Source organism: Balaenoptera borealis, assembly GCF_965194805.1.
Source record: "Balaenoptera borealis genome assembly, chromosome: 10".
Lineage (NCBI taxonomy): Eukaryota > Metazoa > Chordata > Mammalia > Artiodactyla > Balaenopteridae > Balaenoptera > Balaenoptera borealis.
The window spans coordinates 91259506-91278807 of record NC_138874.1 but is presented as its reverse complement, the minus strand read 5'-3'; the positions used below and the strand labels follow the sequence as shown (position 1 = coordinate 91278807).

The 19302-nt window shown below is 56.5% G+C and overlaps 1 protein-coding gene across 6 annotated transcripts; it reads right to left on the bottom strand.

Annotated features, from left to right (window-relative positions):
- Positions 1-1246: 1246 nt before the first annotated feature.
- Positions 1247-18444, bottom strand: TLX1 (T cell leukemia homeobox 1). 6 transcript variants are annotated; one of them, XM_082407859.1, is made up of 5 exons: positions 18421-18444; positions 13904-13975; positions 7933-12978; positions 6084-6285; positions 1247-3905 (listed from the first exon to the last, which is right to left on the bottom strand). In XM_082407859.1, the coding sequence occupies exons 3-5, from the start codon at positions 8951-8953 to the stop codon at positions 3683-3685; spliced, it is 1446 nt and encodes a 481-aa protein (XP_082263985.1). In that variant the 5' UTR covers positions 8954-12978; positions 13904-13975; positions 18421-18444; the 3' UTR covers positions 1247-3682. The 6 variants fall into 6 exon arrangements, with proteins under 6 accessions (XP_082263985.1, XP_082263987.1, XP_082263984.1 ...); XM_082407861.1 differs by lacking the exon at positions 18421-18444 and having other exon boundaries at positions 7933-7983; positions 8377-16161; XM_082407858.1 differs by lacking the exon at positions 18421-18444 and having other exon boundaries at positions 7933-16161.
- Between the last annotated feature and the right edge of the window lie 858 nt (positions 18445-19302).

Genomic DNA, 19302 nt, shown 5'->3' with positions numbered 1-19302 from the left:
CAAGCCAAGGAAGGAAGTGGGCAGAAAGGCAGGTTCGTTAATTCCTCTTCTCTTTCCGCACCCCTACACACCATTATTCGGATAATTTGTTCCTCTTCTCTTTTTGAACAGAGACCTACCATTTCCGGCAGGGGCGGTGGCAGACCGGGATTTGTGAGCTTTCTGCTGTGGGTAGTTGGCCTTGGCTGTGACCCTGGCAGCCCACTCCCTTCCAGCCTGCGTCCCCTCGGGACGGGGTGTGCAGGCCCCGCCGCTCTCCCGGCCTGTCCTAGCCGCGGCCCTCGGCCGACGCGGGATTCGGCGAGATTCCACCCCAACGAATTTCCGGCGGAGAGAAGGGAGTTGCGCGCCGTCCCTCAGCGCCAAGGGCCCCGGGGCCCCGGAGAGTCTGCCCCCACCCCCTGGGACGCCTCGCCCCGGGGCCGGGCGCTTGGGAGGGGCCCCGGGAGAGTGTGCGACCCGGGCCGCCAGCGAGCGCCGGGAGCAGGCGCGCGGGAACCGGGAGTGGGGACGGGGAGTCGGGTGGCCTCCCGCGCTGGGCGCCCGGCATCCTGGCGTGCGGAAGCCCAATCCCCCGCGAGTCCCCGACAAGCTGGACAGGGTCCGAGAGCAGCGGGGCTGAGGGGCCTAGGCCCGCGCCGTTTTGAGTGTGACCCCAGCTGTTTGTGAAGATCGGGGCAGGTAGGAGGTATTTGGGGAGGAAGTGTGTTCTGCCTAATTGTGCTTGCGTTTGTCTTGCAAGAGGAGGGGCGAAGGGGTGGTCGTGAAGAGTCGGACTTCGGAGCCGATATGGGGGTTGAGTTTGGGCCGGGCAGCCACTCCCCATTCCTGCCTCAGCTCCTCAGCTGGACAGTCTGCGGCCAGAAAATATCCAGGAGCCTTCGGGCGCCCAGCCTCTTGAGGGGTCCCAGGGATTGGGAGGTGGGAGGAAGACCCCAGACTCCTCTGGGGTCGGCAACTCTGGAATACTACAACGGGTAGGCACTGAAGGTGCCTCTTAAAGACGCAAATGAAGGAGAGATACCTCACCGAACGAAGAAGGTTCGGGCTGGGCAGCTCCAGTCCCGGCGGTGGGAGGGGAAGAACAGCCAGACCTGCCCAGGCAGAAGGAGCCAAATTCTGCGGTTCCAGAAGGCCATTTCCAGATTTCGCTTGGCCCGGTACTGGATGCGGCAGCCAGTGCCGGCGGGAGACCCACTGCAGACTTGACGTTGAGGCCAGAACTTTCTCCCCACGACCAACACACCATCAGGGCCTGGCCTGGTCACTGGGTGGGCCTGGGGGTGGGGTAGCCCCTCTACCCCAGAAGTCCTTTGGACCCAGAATCCTCTTCTGCCCAGATCCTACTCCAAGGGGGCCACAGATGAGAGGTGAACAACACTGCCCTTTGCCCACTCAGCCAAATTTCCCCTTGGACCTCCTTGGGTTGGAGGTTGCTGTGCTTTGTCCCCATATCATATGGCAGATCCAGGATGGCAGTCTGGGTGAGCATGAGGGCTCTAATGGTTTCCATAACTCTCCTCCAGTCAACCCCAGTGTGGGTGCACACAACTCTGCATACACGAACAAGCCCCACACCCCACTCTCTTCTAGTTTTTAGCCACAAAGTTCTCTCACTCTCCCATCCCAAAGAAAGAGCCCCCTATGCCCCCACCCTCCTATACAAGGATGGCATGTTCCCCAAAGCCTTCACCACCTAGCTTTTTCCAGAAAAGCAGGCTCAAGTCAGTTTTGTGCATCCTGAGATTGGTCTAGTAGGCAGGGGACTAAATGTTATGCGGAGGGTTGTGTACTGTGGCTGCTGTCCCTGCTGAAATGGTCTGGGGCCTCCCTGAAGGTCCCTGGGAAGTCTGTTTTTCAGATTCTCTCCTAGGCCAGGCTAGTGCTGGAAGCTGGGAAGTCTTGTTTTGAGCACCACAGAGGATCCTGACCCGATTGCTGACAGCATGCCCCAGTCTCTCCAGCTTGCTGGGTAACAGCCTGGAACCCCCAAACTCCAAGCCGATGCTGATACCCCCACAATGTATCTGCACACCCCACCTTAGACCCCCACCACCATGTACACCAGCAGTGCACAATTACACCCACTCACACAACACCACACACACTCACCTGCAGGGACAGTCACCCACAATGATCCACACTCCCCGTTAATTCACTCCCCCAATTATATACGGTCCCACACAAATATATACAGTAAAACACATCTCATACATGATTGCATTCATACGATTATAGATGATACACAATCACAAACATTCACACATTTAACACAAAAATAGATGCACAATGAGAAACTAATATGTACTTTCACAAACATTACCACATGATTCGTTCACAATCACAGACACTGGTGGGTGATTACACAACTATCCAAAAAGCCACATTCATACATGGTCACACACACACCACTACAAGTTCGTATGTATAACGGTAGTTTCGATTTGCAACTTAAGCAGAATAAGCACACACAACTGCAAACAAAATTACATACTTGAACACTTACAAACATTCATTATCAGTGAAATCCTGATTGCCCACACCCATCACAAACACACAATGCACACGCATAACTCTCACACCCAAAGACAAATCTCTAGCACTGGCTGTCCCAGGAGACCCTGGCTCTCCCAACTTTCCTCAGCACTGCCTTCTCTCCATTTCTTCCCCTCCTTCTTTCCTCTCTCCAGAGCCTGTAGGTCCTGGCCCCCACATGTCCCTCAAATTTAGGTACCAAGGGCTGCCCTGGCTGCACCAGCTCACACCAAACCCAAGTAGCTGCAAGGTGCTGGGCTCAGCAAGGAGCAGGCAGCCTTGACTCCGGATCCGGAGGGTTTTATTATTTTTTCACATAAATTACACAAGCACTTTATAAAAAGGTTACACAGAAAACACCTTATAAGTGCATAACTTAAATGCCCCCAACGAACAGGATCTGGAGAAATAGGCTGAGTTTGTGTGGAAGCCTGCCTGTGCGTACCTGGGTGCGGCTAGGCTATGTGATGGGGGTCTGGCAGGCCAAGTGACGCTGTTGTGGCTGCTGTGTGTGTGACGATGTGTCACAGTGTGACCGTGGCCTTGTGTTTGTGAGAAGTGCCATGCTGTTCAGAATGAATCTGGGTCACCCCTGATAGTAAGGGTCAAGGGTGTGAAGGCTGTGGCCCTGTGTGTGCATAACACTCTGCCATAGGTCCCCTGTGTGTGACTGTGGGGTGACACCAGGAGGAACAGTGAAATCACCTCTGCGAGGGCCTGTGGGTGTCCGTGTATGATGGGGAGTGGAAAACAGAGTGCTCTCCCCAGGGCAAGTTCAAATGACAGCTCATGCTGTCCTCTAGGGATCCCAGAAGCTCTTCTTCCTCCACCTCTCCTGCCTCTCTCAGTCCCACGTTAAAAATCAGAATAAAATAAAAGAGACGCAAACGGAGGACTCCGAACAGTTCCAGCAGGCGCAGGACCGCATAGGCATCTGGGAGGCGGCGGCGCGTCCCTTTCTTGCACGGTCTTCTCTTCTTTTCCACCAAAAAGAGAACAGCGTCGGCGCGAGAGCGCGGGCCGGTGCGGAGGGGCACGGCGTTCCCCTGCTGCGCGCAGTCTTCGGCAGGAGGGCGGCGAGAGTCGCGGCTCTCAGGCCTCGCGACCCTTGTCTGGGCCCGGGTCTCACGGGGCGGAGCAGGCAGGCTCACTCGCAGGCCGACGCCACGGACGTGACGCTGGTGATCTTGGTCGAGTCGTCAGACCACGGCTGCAGGTTCTGCAGGGCGAAGAGCGAGGAGTTGTGCACGCAAAGCGGGTCGGCAGGCAGCGGCTGCGCCAGGCTCTTCTGGAAGGCCTCTTGCTGCAGCTGCAGGAGGATGCGGTTCGCCTGCTGCCTCTCGGCCTCACGTTCCTCCGCGGTCTGCCGCCTGCACCGGGAACAAGCCGTTACCGACGCTTCGGGTGCGCTCCCGGTAGACAGCCTGAACGAACACTGCTCCCCTTCGCAGCCCCCAATTTCTGCTTGGGCCCCTTGAATGCATTCCCTTATCTTGAGGGTCCTGACTCCACAAAGACTGGAAACCCCAAAAGTAGATTGGGGGGTATCCTGGGGGAGCTGGGGGAAATCCGCTAGGCCCAAGCAGCTGGGGCTCCCCGGCTCCAGGCAGGGCCCACACCCTCACCAGCCTGGAAGGCGCAGCCAGGGCTAGGATGGCATTTCGCCTCTCCCCAGACCCCAGGAAGACCAGGAACCTTCCCAAGCCTGAGGGGCCTCACCCTCCCCACCAGTCCAGGGCAGGGGCAAGGGCCAGTGGATATGAGCTGCCCTGACAGACCTCTCTTCTCCCTCTTCCCTCTGCGAACCTCTCCCAGTCTTCTGACCTCCTGCGCCGAGCCCTGTGCCCTGCCGGGATTCCCGCCGGACCGGCCGGCTTCCTCCGAGGCGGTCCAGGGAGGCGATGACTCACTTATTCCATTTAATGCCTCCCCTCCACCCCGTCAACTGAGATCAAACGTCTGTCTCTAAGGTGGACAGACCTAATGGGAGTCCCCGGGGCCTCCAGAAGCAATTTGTAGGCGATCGATGAAGCCGCGCGAAGCTGGCGAGGGCCTCTCTCAGCGGCGGACGCCGGCCTCCTCGCTGCCCCTTCTAGCCTTTTCGCTCTGTCTTTCTGTCTCTCGTCTTCCCCACATTTCAAACTATGTCTCTTCCTTTAGACTTTGTGTCTTTTTTTCTCTTGTTTTCTCTCACCCCACTCTCTTCCTTCTCTCAGAATTTCAGGGAATTTGTTTGAAATGAAAATGAAGGTTTTAGTCATCTATGGCTTTCCGTTATTGTACATAAGACTTCTTCAGGCTGACTGTTTTTTCCTTTTCTCCCTGGGTGGGGTGTTTGTCTTTGCCGCCGTCCCCCCCCCCCTTGTGTATCAGTTTCTCTCTGCCTGCTACTCTCTATTTTTCTCTGTGCCCCGACCCCAAGGGCTTGCCTGACTCCCTCCCCTCCCCTAGGCTGCAGCCCCGGTGGGCCTTGGGAATGCAAGTACGTCCACCCCCCCCCCCCAGCCCTTGCTCCCTCCTTAGCTTTCCAGAGGTCTGGAGCAATGTCTCCCACCCCTTCCCCAGCAGCAGGAATGTGGGGGGAGCAGCAGACTCGCAGGGCAGTGGCTTCCTTTGTGGCCACGGCGGCAGATTCCTAGCCTTCATTCAGAAAAAGAAACTCCAATTCCTTCCTCCGGACCCAGGCCCTCCCGGCCAGGCGCCGGGGACTTCGCCCAGACTCTCTCGCTCTCCCCACTGAGGCCTGAGCTAGCAAGAAACTCCCGGCTGTGTGGAACCGAGTATGCGGGCCAGATGTGCGGGAAGGTGCAGGGGTGCAAGAGGGTGCAACCGGAGAAAGCGCCTGTGTGGGGGAAAAAATGAGTGTAGTTGTGGGTGTGTGACGAGAGAAGAGAAAATGTTTCTCTCTTTCTCTCTCACTCACACACATACACCCATCTGCTCCTGATTGATCCCCCTTTCAGTGGGACCCTCAAAAACCCCAACGCAGCCGGCGCAAATTGATTTTCCCCTTCCCGGGTAGGGGACCCCCTGCGCCCAGGCCAGGCGTCTGGGGAGGAGGGAGTCAGCAGGGCCCAGGCCCACGGTATGGGGTCCCAGATGCTCTAGCGGGAGCCCGGCTGGGGCGCAGAAACAGGGCGCCTGCCATCCTACCTCCGGTCTCCGGGATAGACGAGGCATCTCTGTACGCGTAAGTTTGCGCAAACAAAAAGTCCCTCAGGACTCACTGATCTCGGAAGCCTGGACTGCGTAGACTGCGCTCGAACCCGGACGTTTCCCCAAGCAGCGGCGGAGACCAGCCGCGTCTACACCCGCACTGAGTGTGCTCCCCCGGGCCAGAAAGCCGGAAAGAAAAACAGCTGGGGCTCTCCGGCCCCGTCCCGTCATCGGCCACGGTGGCTTTCCGCTCCCCGCGAGCCTAGCAGAGCAGCGCGCTCCTCCGAACCAGAGCCATAGGAAAGTGGCGAGCATGGGAGTATGAACGCCCCAAGAGAGGCCCGGAGCCGGGGACTGCGCCACCCACGGCCGCGCCCGCCCAGCGCGCTTACCTCCACTTTGTACGCCGGTTCTGGAACCAGGTTTTGACTTGCGCGTCGGTCATTTTGAGCGCCTTGGCCAGGGCGGCGCGCTCGGCCGAGGCCAGATACTTCTGGCGGTGGAAGCGCTTCTCTAGCTCGCAGATCTGCAGGCGCGTGAAGGACGTGCGCGGCTTCTTCTTCTTGGGGGGCGTCCGATTCTGATAGGGGTGACCTATACGGCGTGTTACAGTGAAGGGTGAGAGGGCCACTGGAGCGGGAGACAGACAGACGGCAGAGGCAAGCGGCAGAGCGTCAGGAGGCGTCCCAGGCCCGACACCCCGCGAGTCAGCGAGCGCAGCGGCTAGACCCCAAGAGAAGGGCTGTGGTCCTCCCGTCAGCCCTCAGCTCCAAGCCCGCGGCGTGAAATGGCCCCCCACCCCGCCCGCCAGGCCGACGCCACTGCCGCCACCACGGAGGCCTCCCTAGCCCTGGGCTCCCACGTGCCCCGTCAGACACAGCCGCAGTCTCCTTGAGGGGCACGTCTGAGGCGAGCTAAAGGTCGCAGTCCCCCCCATAGCCTCAGGTCTCCAGCCTCAGGGAAGCTGCCCAACGGTAAGAGGCTATTCTTGGTCAAGGCCCTGAATCCTGGGTCCTGACCTGAGGCCTCTATCACACAGCAACATACACAGACACATCACATACAACAGGGGCAAATTATAGATCTATACACCCAGACAAGCTGACACCCAGACAAGCACAGGCACAAAGGCAGATGCATAAGGTGACAGCCATATACTCCCTCAGAACCTTCTTTAGGCCTGAAGCAAGATTACGGCAGGCTGTGGCTCCCCTAGGTAGGCTACGTGGAGTATCTTTTCGCCAGAGACCCAGGCCCAGTGGGTTCCAGGATGGGGGGGGGGAGGGGGGTGTTCCATCAGAGTCTTTTAAGACCAGCCTGGCCTGGGTGGGGGAGTGGGATGGGGCACTAGGCCCTGCCTCCCCAGGCCTGAGAGGACTTGCGTTGGGGCACTGGGGCCCCTTCGGAGGCCCAGAGCAGAATGGCTCTTCTACCTCCCTCCACCCCAGTTTGCCACAGACCCAGGGTCTGGGCCGAGGACCCAAGGGTCAGACCCAAGGCTGGAACAGGGGCTTAGCCCAGGGTCTAGCTCTTAACTGCCTATTCCCCTTCCACCATTGGGCCCTGGAGCCCGAGCCCCATGGGAGCCCCACGTCGTGGTCGGTCGGCAGCCGCCTATGCCTCCTGCTTCCTCTGTCTAAGGCCCGGCCAGGAACTCAGGCTCAACTCGTGGCTGCTTCCCAGCGGGCTTGGGGGCCTGGTCCGGCGGGAGGATCGTAGTCTCGGATCCAGGGAACGCTAAGGGCGGCGGGAAGTGAGGCCGGGGAAAGGGGCCCGCGCAGGAGCGAGAGCCGAGTGCCGTGAGCGGAAGCGGGAGCGGAGGGAGCCGAGGCAAGCGGAGGAAGGCGCGGAGCAGGCAGCTGAGAGGGCGGCAGGCGGCCGCCGCCGAGCGCGTAATCGTCCCAGGAGTTCTTTCGGCTGCCGATCGATCACGGGCCTGGCCGGTGCATTATTCACGCCGGAGGAAACAAGGCTAGGCCCAGAGGGGAGGACGCCGAGCCGGGACAGAACGAAAATGAAGCGGGCGGCTCAGCCTCGCGCTGCCACTGACCCGGACGGAGCCTGCAGTCCGGGTAGAAGGGCCCGCCAGCTCTGTTGCTTTACTCCGGCTCGGAACCTCTACCGGGTTCGGCAGCGCAACGGGCACTGGACCACAGAGCGCGAAGTGTGTGTGTGTGTGTGTGTGTGTGTGTGTGTGTGTGTGTGTGTGTGTGTGTGTGTAGGGGAAGGGAGGTGGGGAACCTGTTTTCCTTGCGTCTGATTCTGGGGCTCGCCGCCTCGGCCAGAGAATATCTGCCGGGACGGAAGAAACAGTTTGTTCACATTGCGCCCCTTTCTCCGAGATACCCGAGCCCCAAATGCCGGCGGAAGGTAGTAGTCCCGAAGCTACATCCCCCTTCCCTCCGCCTGACCGGGCCCAGGGACTCCGAGAGGGGATCAGGGAGAGCGTCTCAGAGCAGGGGTCCTGTAGGAGAGACGGAGAGGGGCCCAGGCTGGGAGAACTCTTCCAGCAAGTCGATTCCGCGAGCTTAGAGAGGTGGCGGGAGGCTGAACTTGGGGGAGGCACCAAGAAGAGCTGGGAGAGCTGGCGCACAGAGGGGGCTGCGGGGAGCCACGGGGCAGGAGCGAGGGGGTAGAGGAGAGCCGGGACCGCGGCCAGGCGGGGCGCGCGCGGGCCGGACTCACCTGTGAACCTGTCCTTTGTGTATCTGCGGTTACTCTCCATCCAGGGAAAGGTGAGGCCGGTGAGGTTGTTGACGCCCGGCACGGCAGGCACGGAGGGCACGGTGGGCAAACCGGTAGCCAGAGGTTGAGGGTGGGCCACCGCTCCAGCTAGCGGCCTGTGCGCGGGCACTCGTATCACCCCCGCAGCGCTCAGCGCGCCCCCCCCGCCGCCGCCGCCGCCGCCGCCGCCGCCGGGACCGGGGCCGCCCGCCAAGGCCATGTTCACGTTGTAGGAGCCGGCCAGCGGGCCCATGCTGCAGGCGCCGCCGCCGCCGCCGCCCGCCGGGCCACCGGGGCCGCTCGGGCCTCCAGCGCCATAGGCCCCCGCGCCCCCGGCCCCCGCCCCGGCCGCGGGGCCCCCACCGCCGTAAGGGTAGGCGCCTCCAACCAAACAGCCAAGGCCGTATTCTCCGTCCTGGAGGCGAGAGGAGGGCCCCATGCAGCTGCCCTGGTCCGGGCTGTTGAGGATCTGGTCGATGCCAAAGCTGATGGGCTCTGCGTGGCCTGGGTGGAGATGGTGCGGACCCAGGTGCTCCATGCTGGCCCCCGACCCCGGCCCTCCGGTGGGGGGGGCCTCGGCGGTGGCACTCGCTGTGCTTGGCTCGGGGGCAGCGCGCAGCGGCGCGGAGGCGCGGAGGCAGCAGCGGCTCCTGGCTGCGCCGAGACTTGGAGGCGAAGTGCGCAGAGGGGCTAAAGTAGGGGGGAGGGGAAGGAGAGAGGGGGCGCCGTATTCTTCCCCTCTCCGGCTGCTCCTTCCCCTCTCCGGCTGCTCGCTAGCTGTTGACTCTGGGACATCAATCACCGGGCGAAAAAGCCCGGTGCGAGCGAGCCTCGACGTTTCGGCCGGGTCTCTCCATTGGCTGTGCGCGAAGAGGAGCGGGGTGAATGACAGCGCGGGGGAGGGGCGGAGAACAGGAGAGGGAGGCCTGGAGCCGAGACAGATGTAGGAGCCCGAGACGGAGGGACTGAGACAGAGGCTCAGAGAAGTAGTTCAGGAAGAGAGAGAAAAGGCCAACCAGAGGCTTAAGAGGAGAAAGAAAAAGAAGAGGAGGCCGGCATTCCCAGAGACCGATAGACAGATGGCCCCAAGGAGGTGGAGGTCAGAGTCCTCTTCCCAGCCTGGCAGGAGCCGCCCGCTTGCTTAGAATTGGGCCAAAGGGGCCAGCTCACCAGGCCTCTGGGGAAGGGGCATCCCAGCGCTACTGGAGAATCACCCCAAGGGCTCAGCTGGGAAGCACCTGTCTGTCAACCAGAGGATTTACTCCAAACTTGCAGTCCGGCTTGTTAGAAAGTAGAAGACTGTCTACTCCCCGGGTATGGAGCCCAGGCCCCTGAGGCGGGAAGGTGAGTGCAGGCTTGTCTTTTAAAACACAGGCCTATGAACAACTGGCTATATGTTGTTGAAAAAGTCAGCAACAACCCCAGCTCTGCCAGTTTAGAGAAACTGAGGGAGGGAAGACTTCCTGAAAGACAGGCACAAGTCAAGGGAGTTGGCTTGGGGCCTGCTGCTGGGGTGCCCAGGCATCAAGACACCCCCTTTCCTTTTAAATAGACAGAAGCTTCAAGAAGCAGTTCCCACAGTATGTGAATGAATTCAATCAGATTGCTTTTGCCTAGCAACTAGCCCAGGGCTGGCTATTCCAAGCAAGAAACCTTTGGATTATAGTGAGGGGAAGGAGTTATTTTCTTACTTTTGGAATCTTGGAAGGGAGGCCTAGGGGCTTAAAACAGTGAGGGCTGGGTATGGTGGGACCAAGATCAGGGAAGTACATCTAGGACAAACTTAGGCCTTTTCAAAGTTTTGCCTGTGGCTGACTGGCTTAGAGCCCAGGAGAGAAGAAGGAAACTCCCTTTTTCTGCTTCCCCTCTTCCTCCTCTCTAGTAGAGAAAGGTCTGCTCCCTCCCAGGAGCCAAGCCCTGGTAAGGGCACAGGTTGGATCACTTGGGATCTATTTCTGGTCTATTTCAGATTCAACAGGCCTTCAGGGAGGGACTGTCTCTATCAGACAAGATGCTAGAATGTGGAGGCTCACATTCTACTTAACACATCTCATTGCAATCTATTTGCTTTGGCCATGTCTGTTACTTTAACCTGAAGAGATCTCCTTGGAGGCAGGGAATGGCTTACTCATCTCTGTTCCCCCCTGTGGAGTACAGCCCACAAAATATACTCATCTTGGGTAAATAATGAATGAAAGAACCTCCTTATTCAACAAATATTTTATTGAGTGCCTACTATGTGTCAGTCACTGTTCTTGGCACTGGGAAAACAGCAGTGAACAAAACAAAGTTCCTGTCCTCATGGAGTTTACATTCCACAGAATGGAATACAAGAAACAAAGAAGCAAATACAATAAGCCAGATGGTGGTAAGTGTTACAGAAAACGCTATAAACTCTACACCAGCTCTTCAAGATGAGTATTATTCCCGTTTTATGGATTCAAGGAAACCACATTTCAGCGAGGCTAAGTGACTTGATCAAGATGGAGGAGCTGGATTCAACTTGCTTTTATGGGTTGGCCTGGAAGCCTGGCTGCTGGTTGGAGGCACATCTCTATGGGAAAAACCTTGCCTGGGCTCCAGGCAGGTGGACAAAGGCCCACTCAAGACAAAGCCAGATATGAAGTTGGTGGTTGTTTGTAAACACTAAGCAGAAACATGAGAGAGAACTCTGCTCCCTTGCCAGTTCTCTCCTCTCCATCCACCCAATCAGGAGGGTACTATACTTCTACACAGGACGTTCCAGAACTTTTTTGGAAGTTGTTTGTGCCTGAATGAGTCTCTTTCTTGCCTCTTATCTTGAGGGAACTAAAGCAGAGATAAACATAAATGTTTTACTGAGAAACTACTGTGTGCCAGGCACCACACCGATCTCATTTAAGACTCACAACAATCCTGTGAAGTTAATAGAAACATCCTCATTTTTAAATAATTAAGAAAACAGAATGAATGTTCATAGCAGTATTATTCATAATGGCCAAAAAGTGGAAACAACTCAGATGTCCATCATCTGATGAATGGATAAGTAAAATGTGGTATATCCATACAATGGAATGTTATTCAACCATAAAAAAGAATAAAAAGTAAATCCTGCTACAATACAGAAAATCCTAGAAAACATCATGTTAAGTGAAAGAAGCCAGGCACAAAAAGGCCACATGTTGTATGATGCCATTTATATGAACCATCCAGGATAGGCAAATCCATAGAAGCAGAAAGTAGATTAGTGGTTGCCAGGAGCTGGCAGTGGGGTGGGGGGAGTGGGAATTGACTGCAAAAGCATACAAAGTTTATTTCTTTCTTTCTTTTTTTTTAATTGGAGTAAAATTGCTCTTCAGTGTTGTGTTAGTTTCTGGTGTACAATGAAGTGAATCAGCTATATGTATACATATATCCCCTCCCTCTTGGACCTCCCTCCCACCCCCCCAATCCCACCCATCTAGTTTGTCACAGAGCACCGAGCTGAGCTCCCTGTGCTATACAGCAGGTTCCAACTAGCTATCTATTTTACACATGGTAGTATATTTATATCAAACCTGATCTCCCAGTTTGTCCCACCCTCCCCTTCCCCCCACGTCCACATGTCTGTTCTCTACATCTACGTCTCTATTCCTTCCCTACAAATAGGTTCATCTGTACCATTTTTCTAGATTCCACATATATGCATTAATATATGATATTTGTTTTTCTCTTTCTGGCTTACTTCACTCTGTATGACAGACTCTATGTCCATCCACATCTCTACAAATGACCCAATTTCGTTTCTTTTTATGGCTGAGTAATATTCCATTGTATATATGTACCACATCTTCTTTATCCATTCATCTATCATCGGACATTTAGCTTGTTTCCATGTCCTGGCTATTGTAAATAGTGTTGCAATGAACATTGTGGTACATGTGTCCTTTTGAATTCTGGTTTTCTCAGGGCATATGCTCAGTAGTGGGATTGCTGGGTCATATGGTAATTCTATTTTTAGTTTTTTAAAGGAACCTCCATACTGTTCTCCACAGTGGCTATATCAATTTACATTCCCACCAACAGTGCAAAAGGGTTCCCTTTTCTCCACACCCTCTCCAGCATTTACTGTTTGCAGATCTTTTTGTAGTGATGGAAATATTCTAGAATTAGATAGTGGTGATGGTTGCACAACTTTGTGAATATACTAAAAAACCACTGAATTGTATGATTTAAAGGGCTGAATATTATGGTACAAGAATTATATCTCATTTTTTAATTTTTATTTTAATTTTTAAAATTTTTTGAAGTTCTTTTTTAAAATACATTTATTTATTTATTTATTGGCTGCATTGGGTCTTCATTGCTGCTCACGGACTTTTTCTAGTTGCAGCAAGTAGGGGCTACTCTTCGCTGCGGTGTGCGGGCTTCTCATTGCGGTGGCTTCTCTTGTTGCGGAGCATGGGCTCTAGGCATGTGGGTTCAGTAGTTGTGGTGCATGGGCTTAGTTGCTTCGTGGCACATGGGATCTTCCCGGACCAGGGCTCAAACCTGTGTCCCCTGAATTGGCAGGCGGATTCTTAACCACTGCACCACCAGGGAAGTCTATTTTTTTTTAAAAAAGGAAACAAAAACTAAGACTTGGTGAGATGAACAAACTCTCCCGAAGTCCCACAGACAGAAGAGGATTGATTGGGAACCCCCAAATCTGAACTATTTTCTCTGTATAAGGCTGAAAATGATGGGGAGGGGTGTTTCAGCTTCCTTTGAGGCTGGGTCCCAGTTGCCTTGCTCCTGTTAGTCAGGAAGTCACATTTGAGTCTAACCACAGTTCTGCCCGCTGCAATTAAAACCCTGCCTTTCTAGGTAACCCTCAGAACAACTTCTCTTTGCCACTTTCTGGCCCATGCTGGAAACCCTGTGAGTGTTCCTCACACTCTTCTTCCTCCTTTCTTCTTCCTCCAGATGGACTTTTCCAGCCCCTATGACATTCCAACCCTGCCTGTTTCATCCCTTTGGGCATCTGCCTCACTCACCTCCTCAGGTCTGGCACCAGTTGTCCAGAGTACCTGGGAGGAGACCTCGCCCTTGCTGGCCCAGCCTAGGGTGGCAGAGGTCACAGCCGCCTAGTGGCCCACTAAGACTGTCAGGGTGCTCTTCTCATCAAAACCCAACAAGCCAGGGATGTCCTAACTTTCCCCTGCCCTCACAGCTGCCTGCCTGCCTGATGTTTTCAGTGCTTCCCACTCACCTCTCTTGCTTATGAGTCAACTTTTATCCCAATCTAGTTCTGAGGTGCTGGCCTCCCCACAGCTGGAGTTTTTGAGTCCACTTTAACCTCAGCCTTTGTCTCCCACTGGGATAGCTGCTGAGGGGCCAGGGTTACTCTCTCAGTCCCATCTCTGCCTAGGAAGATGAGACAAAAGGGTGAGGATTCGCTGGGCTCTGCCCCCTTACCTCCCGGAAGCAGTGTTACCTGAGCGCAGTGCTGCAGGTTGGAAAGTTTTCTGAAATGGGGGAGGAGACTCACACAGAGCTTATAGTCAGTGCAGCTTCGGTGGAGGTGTTTCCACGGTGCTTTTTCATGCTTTGCAGAGTAGCCCTGCTAGGAAAGAGGCGGGGCGGGAAAGAAAGCAGGACCCACAAAGCACAAGTAATGTCCTAGGCACCTTCAGTCACAGTAATTATCTCATTTCATCTTCCAATAATCTTGTGGTATGGCTTTTGTTATCACCATTTTACAGATGAGAAAACTGACTCACAGAAACCCGGAAAGGGACAGAGACTGGCTCAAATGCTGCTTTTCCAACTCCACTCATTACAAGCTGCTTCCTCAACACCAAACTTGGCAATCGTGGTTCTTGCCTTGCAGGAGTATCCTGCACACATCTAGGTGAGTTTGAGCCCTGAGGCCACCTGGTAACACCATCCCAACCCCAGCGCCATCCCGGCCCCCCTCCCCTTGCCTGCAGGATAAAGAAGTACCTCCAATTAAAAGGGGAGCAGCTGGGGCTGAGGCTGGGGCTGGGGGAAGAGAAAAGGGAGGGCTCAGCCACAGGGGGAGGCCTCTTTGGATCCCACCCGGCTCCCTCCCCGCTCTGGGAGAGACCCCTGGGCCAGGGGTTGTCCTTTAGCTTAGGGGTGTTTGTGGTAACTTAATTACTTTGTGTTTGTGGGACTGTGCATCCATGAGGGGAAAGCTGCATGTGAAAGTGCATGACAGTGAGGGTAGCTGTGCAGACATACCGGGCATGTCTTTGAGGACTGATTTTGTTAATTTACCCAACAAGTATGTATTAAGTGTCTATTATGTATCAGTGTTAGACTGTTGGGATAGTACTGTGTTAGGCTATTGGTATATAACTGCAAGCAAAACACAAATCAGTAAGGGTGCTGGGAGAGAGGAAGGGAGTCTGGGTCATTTTTACAAACTGGATTTGTCTGTGTAAGGATGTACGTCAGTGAGAATGCAAGTGAATGTGTGTTTTCCGTAACAGGCTAAGAGTGTGTTTCTGTAACTGTTCCTCTGTAATGGGCACATACTACAGGGCGAGAGTATCCTTCATCTACTGTGTGACAGTGTGAGTGTAATAATGATATGTGCTGCTGATGGTTTGTGTACACCTGTGGGAGGAGCTTCTTATTTTCTAGTGTAATTGTCGGGGAAATAGCCACATATGGGCCTGTGGGGGCGGGCAGCGGGAGACAGGGTATGCCCAATAGGCATTTTGAAGGGAAAGGATGGAACAGGCTGAGAAATATGTAAGGGGACATGTAACACAAAGCAGACCAGGGGGGCCATTGGGGTCTGGATTCCCAGTACCAAAGGTACCCCTTCTGCCTTGCTTACCTGCCTCAGGAAAGGGGCAGAAAAATGTCCCCATCCATGGAGGAGGCAGGTGAAGCTGGTGACTCAGGGACTTAGAAACCCAGTAAAGGGCACTTCACCTCTGAGGAACCTGGGGGTGAGGGGGTGGGAGAGGTAGTGTTTTTTCTGGGAACTTAGGATGGAGGAGGAGGGAGTGAGCAGGTCAGGCTGGGTCCAGCCACACAATGCAGTGATTCTTCAGGGCAGGCAGTGGGAGTTGTCCAGGGCCAGCGCCGGGATGGTGCTTACAGAGCAAAGCCCGAGGATCTCTCCAACGTGGAAGGACAGGCACACATTTTTCCCATCAGTGGAGGGACCCCAAATGGGTCAAAGACAGAGGGACAGGGGACAGACCTTCCCTGATGTAGGGCACACCTCAGCTGTTACCTGATTTAGGGGCCAGCACCTTTCTCCTCCTCCTACCCCCAACCCAAATCCTGCTTGAGCAATGGGGTCCTTATGTTCAGGCCCTCCCTTCTAGGCCTCCCCCTCAGCTTCTGACTAAAAGGAAGCTGTTGACCCCATCACCTCTGGGCACTGAGCTAGGGCCTCAGCTCTCTCTGACCAACTCCCTCCCAAGGGAGGCCCAGAGACCCTCAGATCTCATCATCTAGCACTGGTGCCCTTGACTGGGTGTGTCTTCCATGCTAGGTCTCCTCTCAGGAGCAAAGGGTGGAGTGGAGTGGGGTGAGGTGGGGCGGGGGGGGTGAGCTGAGAGAAAGTTCAGAGCAAGACAGATCTTTATGGCCCTGCCATCCCCCGAAAGGAGGGCTCCACGGGCACAGCCCAGGAGGGCTTCCCACTAGTGGGTCCCAGTAACTAGGACCCAGGGCCCCAGGAACATGCCAGCCTCCCCCACCCTTGGCCTCTACCTTTGGCCGTATTCAATGACCAGGTGTCCTGCTGGATCTGAGGAATTTCCTGTGGTGGAGGGCACCCCCTTAGCCAGGCCCTCAGCCGAGGTGCCTGGGAGGGAGCGGGAGCAGGGAGAGCACTAGCCTGATGCACGTCAGCCCTCTGAGGACCATCACCGCCTTCAGCGTGGGGCTGGCAGGCTCCCTTGGGGATCCACGGGTGCGCTGGTCTCTTGCTCCATCTCCGCAGGCAATCAGAGAATGAGGCCAGCTTTCCTGCTGGGCCATGAACCTGCTGCGGCAGCCGTATCTACCCAGAATTCTCGCCTCAATTCCTCGCCCCTCCAGAAGCAGAGATTTGGCCTCAGAGGAGGGGCGGATGGAGACCTCCAAGCCCAGGAAACCCAGACTCCCAGGGGGCTCAATCCCGGGCTGCGGCCGGGAAGCCGGGTTGAAGGTCTCGCGGTCGCCCCTAGGAGCTCGGGCTGCCTTCTCATGGACAGGTCTGGTAATTTTGAGAGCGCTCAGGGCACGTTGGAAGCTGCAGGCGTCCGCGGAACTGCGACCGCGATGTTCCTGGCAAAGGAAAGCCTGGCCGGCTGGAACCCCGCCGCCAATGAGAGGGTCTGGCCGCCCGGCCACAGCCTCTGCGCCAGCCTGGTGGGTTCGGGAAGTTTCCTCCGAATAAATGAGTTGAGCTGGAGTTCGGGTTTGAAATTAACTCGCCAAGCTCCTCCTCCATCAGAAAAACACGGGGCGGGGTGAGGGGCCTTGAATTCGGCCTGGGAGCAGCTAGGGTTAGCTGCTGCTGCTCGGGTGGTCCTGGTGATGGCGGGGGAAATGTGTTTCACACTGTCCTGCCTGCACCCGGACCCCTGCATATACACCAGTGGTCACCTACAGACACTGCACGCCCGAGGCTTTCCAGATACAGCCTTGGTGCAGGTACAACACCCTCTGGCGCCCAGACTCACAGACCCACACTAACCCTTGCACACAAAACGCAGACACTCCTGTGTGCAATCCCCACAGATGCTCGCAAAGCCTCCTTTGCGCATTCGTACACTGGTGCCCACAGACACACTCAACCACACTCAGACATCCTCCACACAGATTCAAAACCAAACCAAACCTCTCCCTTTGCACACACGCAGGTTTGCACAGAGGCTACAAACGTACAGGTACACTCTCTTCCTCGCAGACCCTCCTGCTCAGGTAAAACCCACCTCGCTCCCTTCACGCACCGCTGCTGGCCACTTTCGGCCCACCAGCAGCCAACTGTTTCCCAACTTTTCTGGGGAGGCCAAGGTCTCCTTCTCTCAGGGCGGGCGGGGTACGGAGCCGCAGGTGCCAGAAAGGGGGGGGGATGTCAAAGGCGGAGGGACTGTATCCATATGCATGGGCTCCCAGCACAAAGAGCAGCTGCCCAAAGCTGAGCCCCAGCCGGCCCAGAGTTGCGGGGAGGGGGCGGCGACCCAGCTAATTGAATTAGGCCGGCCACGCCCTGCCACCCGCGCCACCCGCGTCCGCTCTGCCACCCGCCCCGGCCGCCGCAGGCGCTGGTTGGGTGCCGAGGGACAGATTGAGGAAAGGAGGCACCGCCGCCTGAGCCCCTGCCCGAGGCAGCCTCTCCCCCCGGAAATAATCCCATTGTCCCGTGGGCTACGTGGGGCACTGGGCGCCGGGGATCCGCAACTGGACTGTGAAGCTCTGATTAATGGGATAGCGGCGAGGGGGCTGACACAGGGAGGGGCCGCGGCCCTCCTCTGCCCACCCTTCTCCCTGGTTCTCAGCTGCCTTCCGTTCGTGCCCCTTCGGCCCTGAAGTGAGGGCAGGAGGGGGAGGGAGGTGAACCTGCCACTGGAGATGAGACCAGTTGGATGCCTTAGTGAGGGAGGTGTGTGTAGTCTGTGTGAGCGTGGGGTGAGTGAGTGGGTGAGTGTGCAAGAGCAGGGAGAGCTGTGAGCCACCCACAGTGAGTGCAGTGCTGGCCATGTGTGTGTGAACGTGGTTTAAGGGTAGAGTGTGGGGCTCTGTGAGAGTGAGGTGTGAATGGGGTTTGTAAGGACACCCAGCTCCCACTGCCGGGGGCCACACCGACCCCAAGGCCAGCAGCTGGAAGCGCCTGCCTAGGGACCTGCCTTCCTCTCATCCTGGATTTCCACAGCAGCCTCACTGGGAATCAGACACTGCCACCGGAATCCCCACCACCAGCAATTGACAGTGTGGTTCCTGAACCTGCACTTCTGCTCCCCTCTCCATTCCCCGTCTTTCTGGACAATGGTTTCCAAGCACAGGCATCTTTTTGTTCTGTTCTTCTCCTACCCTGACATGCTCTGCATCTCGGCCGATCCAGTGCTCACACGCAGCTTTTTGAGGTCTGACTCACAGTGCCCTGACCACAAGAAGCTCCCCCAGGTGTGGCTGGGAAATGACTCCTCTGCCCTAGGCCTGGGACTCCCACGGCCAGGCCGGAAGCACGGCTCTGTGTCTCCTGCATGTGCAGGAGGTGGGGGTGGGGGTGGGGTGGCCGACCAGAGTCCCAGCTCCCCCCTCAGCACTCATACACACCCACCAGCTGGTGCTCCAGCACACCAGCAAGACTTCCTTGTCTTGCTCCACCCAAGAGCTGTGGAGACTGGGTGTTCAGGGGTGGGGGGCACACAGCCATGCTTCTGAGTACCTTGGGGCAAGTTGGCACCCTTGCCTCCTCCACCCAGAAACAGAAGACCTGGGACTGGGTGTGGGGCGGGTGTCCTAGGGACTGAGCCATGGGGATCCTAGGAAAGCAGAAGAGAGCCACCACCCTGGGAACCTAGGGCTGCAGCCGTTGTTGGGTATCATCCAGTGGCCAGCACTGCCACGGAGACCCTGCCCCAGCCAGGACCCCTGCTCCAGCCAGGACTCCCACCTGCTGCTGCCTTCCACTGCTGCCTGCTGAGCTTTGACAGATCACCCAGCTTACGCAACAAAGGTAAGGTCCCTGGATATCCAGCTAGGGGTGGGAGTGAGCCAAATCTGGGAGTCTTGCACCCAGCAGAAGGGCTCAGTGCATCCGGCAGGGCAGTGACCAGGACCTTCTGGAGGAGTACGCTAAGGGGAGCAGTGGCTGCCTCCATCCACAACGCCCTGCTGCCTGAGGCCAGGGAGAGATGGTGGGGATGGGAAGCTCCGCGCTGGGGGCAGGCTTGGTGGGCCGCCCCGGGA